This window comes from Acinonyx jubatus, chromosome A3 (assembly GCF_027475565.1).
Source record: "Acinonyx jubatus isolate Ajub_Pintada_27869175 chromosome A3, VMU_Ajub_asm_v1.0, whole genome shotgun sequence".
NCBI lineage: Eukaryota > Metazoa > Chordata > Mammalia > Carnivora > Felidae > Acinonyx > Acinonyx jubatus.
The window spans coordinates 99,332,377-99,350,828 of record NC_069388.1 but is presented as its reverse complement, the minus strand read 5'-3'; the positions used below and the strand labels follow the sequence as shown (position 1 = coordinate 99,350,828).

At 38.2% G+C, this 18,452-nt stretch overlaps 1 protein-coding gene across 6 annotated transcripts in view; it reads right to left on the bottom strand.

Moving 5' to 3' along the window:
• RMND5A (required for meiotic nuclear division 5 homolog A) overlaps positions 1–18,452 on the bottom strand; it is a 67,711-nt gene that overhangs the window by 22,841 nt on the left and 26,418 nt on the right. For 4 of the 6 annotated variants that reach the window (XM_027052671.2, XM_053200876.1, XM_027052669.2 and 1 more), the window contains exons 3-5: positions 16,706–16,810; positions 9,103–9,237; positions 7,222–7,322 (exon numbers count right to left, since the gene is read on the bottom strand). In XM_027052671.2, coding sequence (XP_026908472.1) covers positions 7,222–7,322; positions 9,103–9,237; positions 16,706–16,810 — 341 coding nt within the window. The remainder of the gene's footprint in view (positions 1–7,221; positions 7,323–9,102; positions 9,238–16,705; positions 16,811–18,452) is intronic. The other 2 variants (XM_027052673.2, XM_027052672.2) reach the window with 1 other exon arrangement.

Here is an 18,452-nt window from a genome sequence, read left to right as displayed (position 1 = left end):
ACCTAACACATTCAGATAACCTGATCTAGCAAACTTCATTACCATCAAGAGTGATGTGTCCAAGTGAATGAAAGCTGGTCTAGGTGGAAGACCTGTTTGCTTTGTGCAGTGAGAAGCCATGATCCTACCTCCCAGTGGAGGTGCTGGTTAATTTTTTGCAAACAAACAATCAAACACAAAGTGAGTAGCTGAGAATAGAGCAGAAAAACTCAAGGGCCAGGCTCAATTGCCACATTTTCTACAACTTTCCTAAATAATCTCTGCAGCCACAGAACTCTTGATGTCCCTTGTATCTGAACCTCTCACATGGCTCATCTCACATTTGTAGGATAGTTTCTGGTCTTTTATAAGGCAGGGACTCTGTCTTGCTCATCTTGGCACACCCTGCCTACTCTGAATGGGTTATACTGATAAAGAATACAGGTTAGTAGAGTCAACTATGCGTGGACTTTAATCTTAGCTCTGCAGTGTGAATTTGGGCAACTGTTACTCAATTCTCTAAAATCTGTTTCCTTACTGTAAAATGGGGGTACCTCAAAGGGTTGTGGGCATCGAACAAGGGGGCTAGTTAAAGCGCTGAGCACAGAGATGGGCACAAATAGATACTCAATAATAAGCAACTTAATTTGTATTTACTGAATGAATGAACTCTAATGGTTCTTCAAAGTCATTACTTTTAATAAGAAAATTATACTTAAAAGACAAGAATTATTTGGGCGCTTCCATGTAATACTCAGTGCTGCTTTGGTTTTTATAGTCTCAACTGTGTGGGAATATGATGATATCCATGTATCAGTTAATCCTCTTCAAAACATTCAAGTTTTTGTAGCTAGAAGTTCACATTGAATATTCACTTGGGTATTTGCTTCTCTGAGCAGGAATAAGAGGTAGAAGACCGTCAGAGCCTTAATTAACCTGGTAATAACCAAATCCAAAGCACGGGAAACTACAAAAGCACGAAATATAATTGGCCCCCAAAACTTAATCCACTGCCTATAAAGCAATACAAGACACATACAAAAAAATAGTTGAGATGTTAAGAAATAGAATGCTATTTTCTAGATAATGGCATTTCCAGCAGAAAACTTTTTTTAATTTTTAAAAGAAAACAACTAGTACGATACACAACCAAAAAGCCAACTAAACATTCAATTGTAACTTCACTGTGATTTGTTAAAAAAAAATTCTGATCCCAAATCTCCTATGTGGATTATTGAGAGCACCATGAGCTTTAGAACTATTCCTAATTTAAAGAGACACTGTAGGGGCACCTGGGTGGCTCAGTGGGTTAAGTGTCTAACTTTGGCTCAGGTCATGATCTCACGGCTTGTGGGTTCGACCCCCACGTCAGGCTCTGTGCTGACAGCTCAGAGCCTGGAGCCTACTTTGGATTCTGTGTCTCCTGTTCTGTCCTCCCCCGCCCCCCAAAAATAAACATTTTAAAAAATTTAAAAAAAAGACACTGTAGACAACCCCCCCAAAAGGGCTAAAAGGCACCCAGTAAGGTCACTGATATCACAATTATCTCTGTTCACTGCCACTCCGTTCCCTAATAAAGAGACCCTTTGTGCCTCTTCCATAAAAAGACCCCAAAACAATACTACTGACTTAGGTGACTAAGTTAGAAGCAACCCACTCCACACAATTATCCCACAAAGCATTAAGCATTAATTATCCTAACTGTCAGGCCTCTGAAAAGACTTGGCACATTGTTAGCTCCATATTTAGAATTTCCATGTTATTCCAAAAATAATTAAAACAAGATCCCACCTTCACAGTTAGCTGCTGTCCCCCAGGAACCTAACTGACAGCCTCATCTATTTACCTCACTCCTCTTATAATTTTGCCAATCTGGGTTGGTGTCTATTTCTGGTAATAATGAAAAATATCTCTTGCCAATTCCCACAGACACTCCACTACAACCTTTCAGAACATTTTTAAAAGGCTTACAAATATATTCTTTTTCTGTTCTCCTCTAGGGCTATATTCTTGGGCGGGAGGGGTGGGGATGGTGTACAAGCTTAAGTTCAGTGAAATGAATGACGTTTATTTACTCCACAGATGTGGACTTGGCTCAATGTTATTGGTGACCAAATCAAGTGCTTAAAAAATTCAGAGAATGGCAAAAATGACAAAAATCAAAGTTCAGCCAAAAAAAGGTTAAGAATCCTATAACTTTGCTTTAGAGACCAAAAAGAATAGCTTAACATTTCTTTTCTGAAATATTTGCAAATGGCAGTTTCTCAGATATGGACTGAGTTCATCACTGGAACTACTAACATTTTACTCATCTCAGACTGGTGTGAATCTTTGTCCTTCTTACATGCTATTTTAAAAAATAATACAGGGGCGCCTGGGTGGCTTGGTTAAGCATCTGACTTCAGCTCAGGTCATTATCTCCTGGTTTGTGAGTTCGAGCCCTGGGTCGGGTTCTGTGCTGACAGCTCAGAGCCTGGACCCTGCTTTGGATTCTGTGTCTCCCCCTTCTCTGCCCTTCCCATGCTCATGTTCTGTCTCTGTCTCGCAATAATAAATAAACGTTAAAAACAAAATTTGTTTTTAAATACAAACTATAGTGTTACGCATTTAATTTACTTCAAACAAAACAAAACAAAACAAAACAAACAACACGCACACTTTTAATTTGAGCCTCTCCATAATGCAGTGCCTGGTAAGAGTCCCAAAAGCAATGTGAGGCAAGTGGCCACCATGCTGGATGACACAGTTCTACCAATTAGCGATTTTTTTTAAATAAAGTTCTTAAATATGACATGCTTTTTATTTACTGCTAATAAATAAACCCACAAACCATGAAATCATGACCTGAGCCGAAGCCAGACACTCAGCCCACTGAGCCACCCAGGCGCACCTCAATTGGTTTCTTTTTAATAGAATAGCTCCGTCTCCACCAGACTTAGCGCATGGGCACAGTGAGTTAAAAATGTATCCCTTAACTCACCTTTTCTGCCTTTTCAGAATTAAGAACCATCCTGAACAACAACAACAACAAAAAACCCAAAAAGAACAAAAATAAAAACAAAAAACTCAAGCTCTGGAAAAAAAAAAAATCCAACTTGAATTCCTTTTCTCCAATGGTATATCTATCAGAGCCTTCTTTCTTCTGTGGTTCTATGTGGCTATTAAAAAATGTCTGAGTCAGCAAGACTGCCCACCTACAGGAAGCCAAAACTAAAAACAAGAAAACAAATACCAGAAACTGCCTAATCATTGTCACCCTCATTGCCAGTGGTAGTCAAGGCTCTGTGATCAGGTACTTCAGCTTGCTGCCTTCATTTTCATTTTCTAAAAACTTTCTCCGCTTATAACTGGTGTTTTATTCACAGATACTATAATTTCTCTAAGTCTGGCAAACACTTCCTTCTCCTTAGATCCACTGTTCATAGCACAAAGAAACTACAATGGTTAAGCTCATCATAATCCCTCTGTGGTTTTTATTTCTAGCCCCACCTAATCACTAGGCTTAGAGATGGAGTCCTTTCATTTTTCAACAGGCTGCCTCATACTGTTCATGGCCTGTCCAATCTAAAATTCTTCTGTGGTCTAAACTAACAGAATATTTTTCTCTCTTCTGTGAAAAATTCTTTTAATTTCTCTCTCTCTGTCTCCTTCTCATAACCATTCAGTTATTGTCTGTTCCCTCACAGTGTTCTACTGAGGCTTTGCAAACTCTTTTAAACTGCAAATTCTTCTAAACAAGTGCTGGGGGCCCCTGGGCCTACTCCTCGGTGTTGAAAAACCAGGTTTCCAAGTCTGCAAGGTTGTAAGCCAGACCATAGACTGTGGCAAATCCACGAAGGTGGTATTACTCTTTGAAACACCTTTAAGGCAGGCAACCAACTGACTTCCCCTGAAGACAGCACTTAAAATGTCAGTAACTGGCTCATACCTATAACAACAGTTTCTGTTTCTCTAGTATTTCTCCATCCCTTTGTGTTAAGTTGCTATTACTCTCTTGTTGACATGAGTTACTTTTGGCTTGACCTCTATCTCCCCCATGAAGGAAGAGGTCTCACGTTTGCTCAAAGTTCTCCTTCTAACTATTCCATCATTTACTGAAGTATGCCATACGCTTATGAAGTAAAGCACCATGCCAGGTGCCAAGAAGAACTTAAAAAATAGATAAGGCAATCTGGAGGAGAAGAAAAATCCATATACAAAGTCAGAAATATAAGGGGGCAGGAACAAAAGAGTAGGCAGTGTCCTAACCAGCTCTGTGTGTATAATTAGCTGTTGTTCTGCCACTTCTGCCATATCAACATTCTTTTCTTCCTTCTTTCCATTGTCTCTTATCATTTGCAACTGATAGCTAATGCTCTCCAAAGTTCCTTTCATGGCCTCTATCCATAGTAATCTGTTTGGTTGGCTTCTGCCTCCCCAAATGTCTAGACTGCCTGGAGGAAGTGCTGCAGCCCCTCGTGGATGGTTCCATGCTGCTGCCTCTCCCAGCGTGGACAAATAGAAAGTGCCACAATGACTGAAAGATACTGTCTTGTACCTGAACCAGAATTCTTCAAACTGATGTCCCATATTCGTCAACTTTTGCCATGAGCTGAATAAAGTGAATTCTCTGTACCTTGGACGTTAAAGATGCTGAGGAAATAAGGGCTTTGTAGCCACCAGTAACAGGCAAGAATTGGAAAAGTCGGAGTTGTTGTAACAGACATTTCTATTAAACTATCATTTTCAAAGCTTCTGTTCGGTAGGTCTCCAATTTTGTGGGTTTTAGCGTTTTTGGGGGGGGTTGGGGACAAGAACAAGGATTCTGTGGTCAGATATGCATGGGGAACATGGAATTTGGCAACATTAAATGTTTCTTTAGGACTGCTGATGGCCCCTGTAATGTGCTAAAGTAATAAGTCTCTTAGAGAAGAGTATTCACAGGACATCATGTGAAGTGCTTTTCATGTGACCTTTTGATTCCATATCCTGTTCTTCCACAAAGCACCTGCCAGGCCTCGATTCGTCCTCTATAAAATGAGTATTTATTTCATAGGGTTATGATGAGAATTTAATAAGTTAATACACGTAAAATGCTTAGAACAATGCTCGGTATATAAGCACTCAAGAAAAGTTAACTATAATTGCCACCACATCCCCCTATACTGATAATATTTAATATGGCAACCTTCCCAGAAAAGTGAAGTAACAGAATTTTTACTGTGTAGTAATTTCCACTATTACAACCAAGGGGATAGAATGAACCCTGCCTTTGCCTGAGAGGCACTGCTTGAGGCTACCAGTTAACAGAAAACATTGATAGAAATAATTGATACATATGATATAGTTATCAGTAAGAATCTTAGATCTTACAGAAAAAGCACAAAGTTAAAAGGGTGTTATCAATTTTCTTCACTCCAAAAGGGAAACGCCTTGAGTACTTTGAGAGCTGAGGTGGTCTAAATACTCAGCACAGTCTGTGGCACATGGTAAGCACTCAACAAAAATTTGATGAAAAAAATCCTGAGAAATTAACGGATAAATGACTATCAGTTGAATAACCCAAATATTATTTCCAAATCGTTATGAAACAACTGGAAAACCCATACATTTCTATATTTAGGCTCCCTCACTCTTCTCTATAGATGTTTAATCATATGGGTAAAACATGAAAGTAGATGGGAGAGTGGCTATTTAAGAGTTATGACTGGTACTTGACAGAATTTAATCTCCCAGGTGTGTCAAAATCTAATATCTGCTAAAAAACAAAACCCAAAAAAACTGTAAAGGTAATGTATGCCATACACAGTGGTACAATTTGATGTCTATCTTTAAAGATACAGGACCTAGGGGTGCCTGGGTGGCTCAGTCGGTTGAGCATCTGACTTCAGCTCAGGTCATGATCTCGCGGTCCGTGGGTTTGAGCCCTGTGTCGGGCTCTGTGCTGACAGCTCAGAGACTGGAGCCTGTTTCAGATTTTGTGTCTCCCTCTTTCTCTGACCCTCCCCTGTTCATGCTCTCTCTCTGTCTCAAAAATAAATAAATGTTAAAAAAAAAAATTAAAAAAAAAAATAAAATAAAGATACAGGACCTACCTACCTCATATTTACAATGTATACAGGAATTTATCATTTATAAATGTACACAGGAATCTATCTCTATCTACATGTTCATCTGAGCTGGTTTCAAAACTTTGCAAATCTTTTAAGAATTGATAAATGATCAGAAACAGAAAACTAAATATGCAGAATTAAATAGGTTAGTGGAATTTTACAAAAAAAAAAAAAAAAATCAAGAATCTCCCCACCTACTTTTTTTTCTGAAAACAATAATCTCAAATACTTCCAATTTTAAAATACCAGAATTCTATGCCTAGAACTCCATAACAGTATCACTGTTTCTATCATCCAGTTTCTTCCTTTTATTTTATGAGTTTTTGTTTTTTTTTAAACCACCTGGTAATCCTCACATTAAAAAATTCTAGGACAGGGGTCAGCAAATTATGGCTAAGGTTCAAATATGGCTTGCTGCCCATTTTATATACCAGATGGCCAAGATGGTTTTGTGGGTTTTTTTGTTTTGTTTTTTTACATTTTTAAAGGGTTGTAAAATAAAGCAAAGAAGAATATGTGACAGAGACCTTATGTGGCTTGCAAAACTTAAAATATTTACTGTCTTGCCTTTGACAAAAAACCTTTCTTGATCCTGCTCTAGGGTATTACTTATCATAGCTTACTCAGTAATTTAAGATAATTCATATCAATGACAAGTTCACAGTGAATCATTACATTTTATAATGTAGTAATGAGCACAGAACTCCTTCAAAACAATATCTGCAGTCTTCCTGCATACCACTTAGTTCCAATAGCCAATTAAGTTGTTTTTTTAGAATGCTAGCACAGAACCCCGCACATTATGGAGGTTCAAATATCAAACTGAGACCACTTGAACAATAGTACTTCAGTTATAATGCTAGTCTAAAGCAGTAGAATAGCCTGGATATAGGAAACCCTTTTTCTCTTCTGGGAATTCAGATCAACTGATAAGAAGGCTCTAACCATTTTCTCATATTTGTCCATCCCCCATTCTCACTTTGCTAAAAGAAAGAAAATAATTCTTCCTCACTTTCTCTGAAGTCTACCCCAGGTGAGATATATAGAGGGGTACAGATATATGTCAAAATCTCTAATGTGTTTTCTAATTAAGTTTCCTTACAGAGAGTTCTCCCCAAGTATTCAAAAGAAAACAAACATAGGAACTCACTCCAGAGCAGGTCTCAGAACTCTGACTTTTAATGCTTCTAAAATTCTATTTAACTCCACAAACGGTTCTTTCTGACTTGGGTCTACAGAAAGACCAGATTCCTGAAAAAACAGAAAGAACTTTTGTTAGCAGTAATCAGACAAAGAAATATATTAAAAGCATATTCTAAATTATAAAATATGAGGCAAGACATTAAAAATAATTTTTAACATGTGTTTCTATGGTACAGACTGATGACTGAGTCCTACTAACATTCCTTCTTCTTTCCCAAAGTAGCAGAGCCCCCAGATTTTAGCCGAGTACATAACTGTATGGAATAAAGCTGTACTCCATAACTGTATGGAGTAAGACTTTGCGAGATGGAAGTTCTGGCCAGTGAAATACAAACATGTACTCTTTTCCCTTTCTTGGAATACCAAAAGGTGTACCTAGAGTTCTGGTTGCTATCCTGGACCATAAGGACAGGGGACACCTTAGTAACAGCAGAGCTACACGGAGGCTAGGTCCCCAAAAGCCTCATGGAGCATAGCTACTATAGATGCTGTGGATGGCTTACTACTTCCTATTTCTGTGCAAGAGAAATATAACCCATTATTTTTAAGCCAGTGGTATTTTGGGTCTTTGTTACTTATAAATAAGCTTAACGCTAAAAGACACAATTCACTTTAGGAAATTTACATGGACACACACAAAATTCCCATAAAGGTACAGAGAAAGACTTGAATTATTGGCTTTCCGAATTATTTAAAATAGAAGGGGTGCCTGGCTGGCTAAGTCAGTAGAGCATGCAACTCTTGATCCTGGCGTAAGTTCAAGCCATATGCTGGGTGTAGAGATTACTTAACAATAAAATCTTAAAAAAAAAAAAGAAAAAAGAAAAGGCTTAGATTAGAGGTCTAGCTTACATACTGACATTAAACTATTTAATTTTCATAGTCCTTCACTTTTCTAAACAGAAAATACAGTAACATATGGTGGACTAAAAGGGAGTTTGAAGACACATGAATTTGGAACTGAATCCTAGTTTCTTCACGAAGAACCCATATGGCCTTGGGCAAGCTACTTCTCCAGACCTCGGGTTCCTTATCTGTAGAATGGAAGCAATTTCTACCTCACAGGATTGCAGTAAGGAATAAAGGCAGGGCTTGGCCTGTGGCTCTAAATACATGGCAGCTGCCATTATTAAACTAGGTAGAATGGATGAACTATTCTGAGATCCTTAAGCTCATATTCTACTAGCAATAAAAGGCAAAGCTGCTCACTGAAGTAAATTTTAGCTTGAAACTTATTTGATAAACAAAATGCTGCAAGTTGGGCCAGATCAGCAGAACATACGTAAACTTCTTTATTCTCTTCTTCTCTGCTATACTACCTTCCCTAACAAAAGAGGAAATGGAGAAAGTAGTATCACTTTTGACCCCTTGGTTGATTACCTGGGACCGCTGTGATGAGGCAGGAATAAGGAAAAAAAACTCCTCAAATAAGAAGTTCTAGAACTGTGGGGCATGTGGGTGGCTCAGTCAGTTAAGCATCTGCCTTCAGCTCAGGTCATGATCTCACAGTTCATGAGTTCCAGTCCCACACTGAACTCTACACTGACAGTGCAGAGCCTGCTTCGGATCCTCTGTATCCCTCTCTTTCAGCCCCTCCCCTGCTCGCGCTCTCACACACTCTCTCTCAAAAATAAACACAAAAAAAATTCTTCAAAAAAAAAAAAACAAGAAAAGAAAAAAGGACTTTCTAGTAAAATGAGGTCAGCCCTGGTACTTAAAATATTAAAAATCTGTCTGTGGCCAAAAGAAAACTCAAAACTCCCCTGAGTTCCCTCATTTTGTATCATGTTCTCACCCACCGGCACACTGTTAGCAGGCACACCGTTACCTGGCAGAGCTCCTCAGCTACATCCAGCATCCCTTGTCGAAAGAAGTGCTCCACCATCACCTCATTGAGAAGCCTCTGACTGTCTGCCTGCCAGCAGCCATCTATTCCCACACTGCTAATGTCAGAATCAAAATTCTGAAAAAAAAGAAAACAAATCATGAGTTGACTAGGATATACCATTTTATATGATCTTCACCCTACCTAACAGAAAGAGTACCCTTCGTTTCACTCAGATATCCACAGTAAGTACCCAATTCAAATTATCTGCAGCCTACCACAAGAAGTAGTTTTTCCACTGCTTTCCAAAACTTGTCACCCTCACTGATTATTGCTGGAAGAGTAAATGGGTACATTTTCAGAGGGGATTTGGGAAAATACATACATTTAGTCATTTCTGTGGATAAACTGATTTCTAGTGAATTCAGCAATATTTTCAGGTATACAGTGCTAACTATACAAACATGTTCAATACAGCACTGTCTAACTGGAAAAGAGAGAAAACCCATACGTCCAACACAGGATTAAATAATCATGGCAAGGCCCAACAACTGCCGTGCCAAGGTAGGGGTTGGGGGGAGGGAAAATGGCCAAGTAATTAAGACAGCAGACTCTGAGGCTAATCTACCTGGGTTTGAATCCTCATTCTCTCTCTTACTAGCTGTGTGATCTTCGCCAAATTAGTCAAAGTCTTTGAGCCTCAGCTTCCTTAAGTGGAGAAAATAAAAGTACCTTTCTATTATGGGCTGAACTTCATCTTCTCAAAATTCCCATGTTGAAGTCCCAATTCTCAGTACCTCACTAAATTAAAATGAGGTTATTACAGTGAGCCCTAATCCAACAGGACTGGTATCCTTATAAAAAGAGGAAATTAGGACACAGACAGGTACAGAGGAAAAGCCATGTGTTATTAACTGAATATCTAGATGTCCCCATCTCCACCCCTCCCGAATTCCTACATTGAAGCCCCAACCACCAACGTAACTGTATTTAGAGACATCTGTGAGGAAGTGATAATAGTTAAATGATGCCACAAGGGTGGGGCCTTAATCTGATAGGGCTAGGGCTCTTATCAGACAACAGGAGAAACACCAGAGTGTTCTCTGTCTCTCTACACTGTGAGGACAGTGTGAGAAGGCAATCATCTATAAGCCAGGAAGGAGGCTGTCTGCCCTCAATAGGAAATGAATTGGCCAGCACCTTGATCTTAGACTTCCTAGTCCTCAGAACTGTGAGAAAAATAAATTTCTGTTGTTTAAATAACCTAGTCTATGGTATTTTGTTTTGGCAGTTCAAATGGACTAAGACACCATGTGAAGACACCGGGAGAAGATGGCTATCTACCAGCCATGAAGACCGGTCTCAGAAGAAACCAACCCTGCCAGCATCTTGATCTTGAACTTCCAATCTCCAGAGCTGTGGAAAAATAGAGGTCTGTTTAAGCCACCCAGTCTGTGTCATTTTGTTACAGCAGCCCTGGCAAATTAATACACTCCCTTATTGGTTAAATGAAATGGTAGTTGCTATTATTCCAGTATTACCATTCACAATGAAAAAGTGAGGTTCATTACTCTACATCTACTAACACAGAAAAATGCCCAGGACACCTTAAGGGGGAAAAAAAGCAAGCTTTACAAAATTATGACCCCATTTTTGTTTAAAAAAAAAAGAAAGAAACAAATTCTTGTAAAAGCTTAGGAAAAAGCCTGAAAGAATATACATTAAAGTTTTAGCAGAGATTATCACTGGAGATTACCACTCTCCACACAAAGAACAAACGTTCCTTTTATAAGAAAATAAAGGATTTTTTCAAAACACATGTTAAGAGTTCCAGTTCTGGGTAAGATCATGTAAACACATTCCACTCTATCCCACTGAATACAGTTATAAAATCAGGACAGAATGAATGCAGCAGCCATTTAAGGACATTAAAAAGTAACTACAAGGGCACTTGGGTGGCTCAGTCAGTTAAGCTTCCGACTTCAGCTCAGGTCATGATCTCACAGTTTGTGAGTTCAAGCCCCAGATCAGGCTCGCTGCTGTCAGCACAGAGCCTGCTTTGGATCATCTGTCCCCCACTCTCTCTGCCCCTCTCCTGCTTGTTCTCTCAATTAATTAATTAATTTTTTAAAAAGTAATTACATATGTTCCTCCACTTATGATTACATCCTGATAAACTCATAAGTTGAAAATAAGGTAAATTGAAAATGCATTTAATACACCTAAGTTACTAAACATCATAACTTGGCCTAGCCTATCTTAAACATGCTTAGAATGCTTACGTTAGCCTATAGTTGGGCAAAATCATGTAACACAAAGCCTATTTTATAATAAAGTATAGAATATCTCATGTAATTTATTGAATACTGTAATGCAGATCATACTGCAAAGTATCACTAGCCCAGGAAAAGATCAAAATTCAAAATTCCAAGTACAGTTTCTACTGAATGCCTATCACTTTCACACCATCATAAAGTCAAAAAATTTTAAGTCAAATCATCGCAAGTCAGGGACCATTAACAGTAGTAAGTGGATTGAGAAGAGGGTCACAGAACTAGTAGTGAGTTTACTATTTTTCTCCCACCACTACCTCTCAGCCTGGATGCAATACAGCCAAAACACAGAACGAGGCACCCAGAATATGGACACAGAACTCCAGGAGAAGCCCTCTAGTTCTGGCATGAGAAACAGGAATGGGTTTCTCCTACCGTTCAGAAAGACGGGAAGGGAAATCACATGTTTTTCCCCTCCATTTTCTTGCAACTCTAGCTCAAGGCAGTCTGTAGGTACACTAGTTTTGGACTGTTAATTTAAATCAATTTTATTATCTCACAGCTTGATAGATCAGAAGTCCAACATGCTCCAGCAGTTTCTCTGTTCCAGGCCCCACGAAGCTGAAATCAAGGTGTCAGTGACTTAGGCTCTTGTTTTGAGAATATGGAACGAATCTGCTTCCAGATTCATTCAGGTTCTTGCAGAATGCAGTTCCATGCAGTTTTAAGACCAGGGTCCTTGTTTCCTAACTGGCATAGGGAGTGTTTTCAGCTTATAGAAGCCACTCACATTCCCTAGCTCATGGCCCCCTCTATCTTCAAAGCCAACAACAAAGGTGACATCCCTCACACTTTGAATTTCTTTCTACCAACCTCTACTGCCTTTAAGAACTCATGTGAATTATACCAGGCTCACCTAGATAATCTCCCTATTTTAAGGTCGACTGCTTAGTAACCTTAATTATACCTGTAAAGTCCCTTCACAGCGGTAACTAGATTAATGTCTGAATAACCAGGGGACAAGAATCTTGGGAGGATATCTTTAGAAATCTACCTCCACAGCGAGAAACCTAAAACTCTGAGAGGGGGGATCCTTTCTCTCTAATCAGAGGAGCTGTGGTCCCAAGAAGGAGGGGCAAAAACCTCTACTGCATCTGCTCTCTGTCCTTCTACCACCCACCCCCAGGTACAGGCATAATCTCCGTAAATGCACAGAGCAGGGTAAAAAAAGCCCCAGCTTTCAGGCTGAATGACCAAAACAGCAGCCCCAGAGAACTATAAAGTCATAGGGAGATCCCAGAGAGGGAAGAATTAAACAACATGACCCTTTAAAGTTGTTTCTGAACCCTTAGGTTCACTCTCAAGTTTCACGTGCATGGGTCTGACCCTAAGGAATATGCCAGACTTTGAAAACTAAACTAGGGGACAGAACTAGATTCCAGGTCCCAGAATGGCTGTTGGTTGGCATACAAAAAGGACACATTAAAATAGCTCAGACACTGAAATTACAACTCAGAGAAGACTGATCAGAACTTACAGCCTGAACCCAACCAGGTTGACTGTCTGCTAAAACAAAAACATTAACATTCGCCATAGAATTTACACAAGACCCAGAATCTCGTAACATAATATGGGTGACCCTTGAACAACATGGGTTTGAACTACAAAGATCCACTTATATGTGAATTCTTTTTCTGATAAATACAGTAAGATAAATGTATGTTCTCTTCCTTACGATTTTCTCAGTAACATTTTCTTTTCTCTAGCTTACTTTACTGTAAGAATATAGTATATAACACATGCAACATACAAAATGTGTGTTAGGGCACCTGGGTGGCTCCGTCGGTTAAGCGTCCTACTTCGGCTCAGGACATGATCTCACAGTTTGTGGGTTCGAGCCCCGTGTCAGGCAGGCTCTGTGCTGACAGCTTGGAGCCTGGAGCCCACTTCAGATTCTGTGTCTCTCTCTCTCTCTCTGCCCCTCCCCTGCTTGCTCTCTCTCTCAAAAATAAAATAAAAACATTTTAAAAAATGTGTGTTAACTGTTTATGTTATCAGTATGGCTTCTGGTCACAGTAAGTTATCAGTTTCGGGGGAGTCAAAAGTTATATGCAGAATTTCAATTGTGCAGGATATTGTTCAAGGGTCAACTGTATTTAATTTTTTTTTTTTAACGTTTATTTATTTTTGAGACAGAGAGAGACAAAGCATGAACGGGGGAGGGTCAGAGAGAGGGAGACACAGGATCTGAAACAGGCTCCAGGCTCTGAGCTGTCAGCATAGAGCCCGACGCGGGGCTCGAACTCACGGACCGCGAGATCATGACCTGGGCCGAAGTCGGCCGCTTAACCGACTGAGCCACCCAGGCGCCCCTAGGGTCAACTGTATTTAAAAATGCCCAGGATACAATCCAGAATTACTTGGCATACAAAGAACTAAGAAAATCTAAACTCACATGGGAATAAATGTTCAGCAGACATCAATGCCAAGAGAACAAAGACACTGAAATCATCAAAGACTTTAGATATCAAGTTATAAAACTGCTCTAATAAGGAAGAACAAACACTTTCAAACAAAAGACAGAAGGTCTTAGCAAAGAAACAGAAGATACGGTAATCAAAATAAACTCATTGGATGGACTCAATAATAGAATGAAGGTGATAACACAAAAAGTCAGTGAAAATCAATACAAACGATCTAAACAACAATAAAAAGGGGTGCCTGGGTGGTTTAGTCAGTTAGTGTCTGACTTCGGCTCAGGTCATGATCTTGCAGCCTGGAGCCTGCTTCAGATTCTGTGTCTCCCTCTCTCTTTGCTCCTCCTCTGCTCGTGCTCTCTCTCTCAAAAATAAATAAACATTAAGAAAATAATGAAAATAAACAAAAAAAACCTGGAAAACATGAAGAGAGCGTCAGAGACCTGTGGGACAAAAAACACCTGACATGCACTTCATCAGAGTATCAGAAGGAGAGAAGAGTGTAATGTAGAAAAAAATATTCCCCAGTCTTAGCAAAAGACATAAACCTACAGACTCAAGAAGCTCAGCAAACTTGTAAAAGGATACACTCAAAGAAATTCAAACCCAGACACCTCACAATCAAACTGCTGAAAACTGAAGACAAAGAAAAAATCTTGAAAGTTGCTAGAGAAAAGTGATGCACTGCTTATAGAATTCTCCACAGAAACCATGGAGACTAGAAAGAAGTGGCATGTTTTTCAAGTACTGAAAGAAAAGAACAGTCATCCCAGAATTTTATGTCAAGTAAAAATATCCTCTACAAATGAAGATGAAATAAAAACATTCCCAGATAAAGGAAAGCTGAATTTGTTGCCAGAAGACCTGCTCTGAAACAATTGTTATAATAAGTTCTCTAGATAGAAAATGATACCGTAAGAAAACTCTGAACATCAAGAGTAAAGGAAGAAAAGTCTACTTTGTGGTCTAAAAGCTTTCCCTGACCAATTTTATTTCCATTCCCTAAATCTTTCATAGGCATTACCCCCTAATAACCTTCTTGCATTTTTTAAGTACATAAACTTAATTAGATAAGATCATTTAGATTTAACTGAAATTATAATCCTAGGAAATCACTGCTTAAATCAGACCAAGAAACACAGGATTATTTTATAGCACATACAACAACAGGCAGAACTACTAATCACCTACCATTTACAATTACCACAATGAAGGAGTTGTCCTCTCCCAAACTGAGCATCTCTTTCTTTAAAGAGCTGTCTACCCTATTTTTAGATGTCAACACATACATTAAGACTAAGACTTATTCAGACAAAAACCAAAATGAACAATCCAAAATTACTGTCAGAGTCTAAATTTTTATTTACTTGTTTTTTATAAACATCTTTCTTGGTCTAGTACTTAACGTAAAGAATACTAATAATACAAAGCACCGAGATGCTAAAGCAATAGCTTCCACACGCATACTAAATCTAGGTTGCCCCTAGCACTGAAGAAAAGGCCACAAATGCTTGGATAAGGCTCTCTAATTTCAAATCAGCTTATGAGATTCTGTCTGTTGAGAGATGCCTTCATAACAGTTTACCAATGCTTTTGAGTAGATTATTGTAGCTTTATGCCGTCTATGACCACTAGAATGCTAGAAGTAGAGATGGTGCTAATTCTGTTCCTCTTCTAATACTGTCCAGTATCTGTGGGTACACAAAGCCCCAGGCAAATGGTCATTCAAATGAATAAAGGAATGGGTATCTGAAGATGATTTCATTTATATATTTGATTTATATATATTTACATATTCATTTATACATATTTCATTTATTTATATATTTCATATATATTTATATTATATATTTATATATTTCATTTATAACAAACTCAGGAATCTGCCACTATTTCTCTAAATGTCTAAGTGTAACCTATAAGCAAGAATTATTGAGACTAAATAAGAAAGATTCCTCACTGATCTGTCGACCTCATTCAATCCAAACATAGTCTTCAGACTTCCAAATATTCATTTAATAATTATTCTCCAATCCCATCAATCTCCAACAAATTTATAAGGTATCTGTTCTGTAGGAAAGAAATGGAACAACTTTGGAAGACATACTCATCAGCTCAAAGGACAGGACATGTTAAAAGAAACTATTTCATTTGGTAGTATATATTAAGTCCAAATTTTAATAGCTACCATCAGATAGTAACTGCTCAAGAATTCCTTTGTGGCACCTGGGTGGCTGAGTCAAGCCTCTAACTCTTGATTTCAGCTCAGGTCATGATCTCATAGTTCATGGTATCAAGACCCGAGTCGGGATCCACAATGAGTCTGGTGGGATTCTCTCCCTCCCTCCCCAACTCTCTCTCAAAATAAACATTAAAAAAAAAAAAATCCTTCAAATCTTCTAATATACATAAAAAAGTAAAATTCGACCATTTGGAAATGTTAAAATTTAATATTTAAACAAATTTGAACAATTTTACTATGCCCCTCACATACCTTTATTTCCGTAAGGTATGCCATGGTCCCTGTTATACGGGTAAGAAAAAAATCAAACACTCATGCTCAGGATGTCTTTTTACTACATTCAAGTTCTTGAATATCTTGAATATTCAAATATCTTGAATATTGATAGGTTCGGAAAATATAACTAAGCATGAATAAGCAATGCACTAGATGAAATGTTCTGAGCTTCCTTCTGCCATTCTGACTTTCCAGTATAGACTACTAAGAAAATAAAATACTTTCATAGCTTATTTTCTGTTCACCTATAGTAAAAATTACAGCTAAAATTATAAAAAGAGGTTGAGGAAATGCAACACAGTGTTAGAACTCCTTTTGTTATAACTGCACGTTCTTACTGTTGCATCAGTGCTAGGATCAGTTCCAGCTTCTGTTGCTAGGTGACCAAATTCGTTTGCATGGCTGCAGGAAATCAGTAGCATTGCACAGAAGCCAAGAAGTGGCTAATAAAAAGAAATATCTATTATTAGTACTTCTGTTTTACTGTACTTTTCCCTCTCATATTTTTAAAGAAAAAAGGATGTGAGAAGAGGTTCTTAAAAGGTGAAAGCAGGATTCAAACATGAATCAAAAGCAAAAGAGCACACATTCAAGGGTGTGTCTGTCTGAAGAGGATGTTATGGCTTAGAAAGAAACTCAAGGATACACGAATTCATATACTACCTCATATATGTACTTCATGTCATTCATATTTTTGATGAATTTAAGTTTTAAAATCTGGAAGCTGAGACAGAGAAGGAATAAATAGCTTTAATAAAACATTATGAAGGGTGCCTGGGTGGCTCAGTCAGTTAGGCAGCCGACTCTTGATTCCAGGTCAGGTCATGATCTCAGGTTCTTAAGTTTGAGCCCCTCATCGGGCTCTGAACTGACAGTGAGGAGCCTGCTTGGGATTCTCTCTTTTTCTCTCTCCACTCTTCCCCAACTTGTGCTCCCTCTCTCTACTTCAAAATAGGTGAATAAACTTAAAAGAAAAATTACAAAACTATGAAATCTAAACAGATCATCCTCTTTGGCCACATCACAAACATGCTTACACACTGGTTAAACTTTAAGGACTGTTTTTGACTGTTCACCATCCAAAACCAATACACTTCCGAAATACAGTTCATGAGATTATAATTATTGAGAAAGTGGTAACAATACATGATAAAACTCAGTACGTGTTTCAATTCTTAAGTACAAATTCTTTAATACTATTAATATTTTTAAAAACTACCTACTTTTGAAGAAAAATTGGTGTTATAAACCTAACAATGTGCTATTGTTGCACATACCAGGAATCAATTTCCCTTCTAAGCATCCAGTCAATCTGGTTTAGCAGTGAGAGACAGAGATAAACTGCAAAAAATGCTTAATAGGGAATAAAAAGACCTGAATTCTGGTTACACACAGTCTAGAGAAAGAAATCTTAACATATGTACATATTTTACATACATCCAAAAGAGGTGTTTTTTTAAAATTCCTCCCAAAATGAGAACAATCAAAATCCCCCCATCGATAATAAAGACAAACAACCTAACTGAAAAAAATGGACAAACAATGAATAAGAAATTCACAAAAGAGAGACATTCTGACAGTCAAACACATGAATCGATGTTCAACCCCGAAGATGATGATGGAAATGCAAATTGATACAACTAGATAATATTTCACATCTGATTAATTTAAGAAATCTTAAATCCGATAATACCAAGTATAGGTGAGAAGTGAGAAAACAGGGCTGCTACCGTACATGTTTGGTAGGACTGGAATTTGGTATAAGCTTTTCAGGGAAAAATGCAGCAAACCTAGTAAAGCTGATGATGAGGCACAACGCCTCAGATGAAAATAACCCATATTTGGGCATATACCAGCCAGCAGTGCCTTGCAAACTATGGCTGGAAAATAAACTCAGTAGTGTGTCATAATCAGCATTTGTAGATGAATTTTTAGATGTAGATACTACCTTCTTAGACATTCCATTCTGTCCTCTGTAGGATATTCATACCTCTATTTTTATTTTTAAAATAGAGAAGTAGGTTGTGCCAAATCAAGGAAGGAGGAGGGGAAAGTCACACTAGTAACTTCTTACCTTGTAAACGA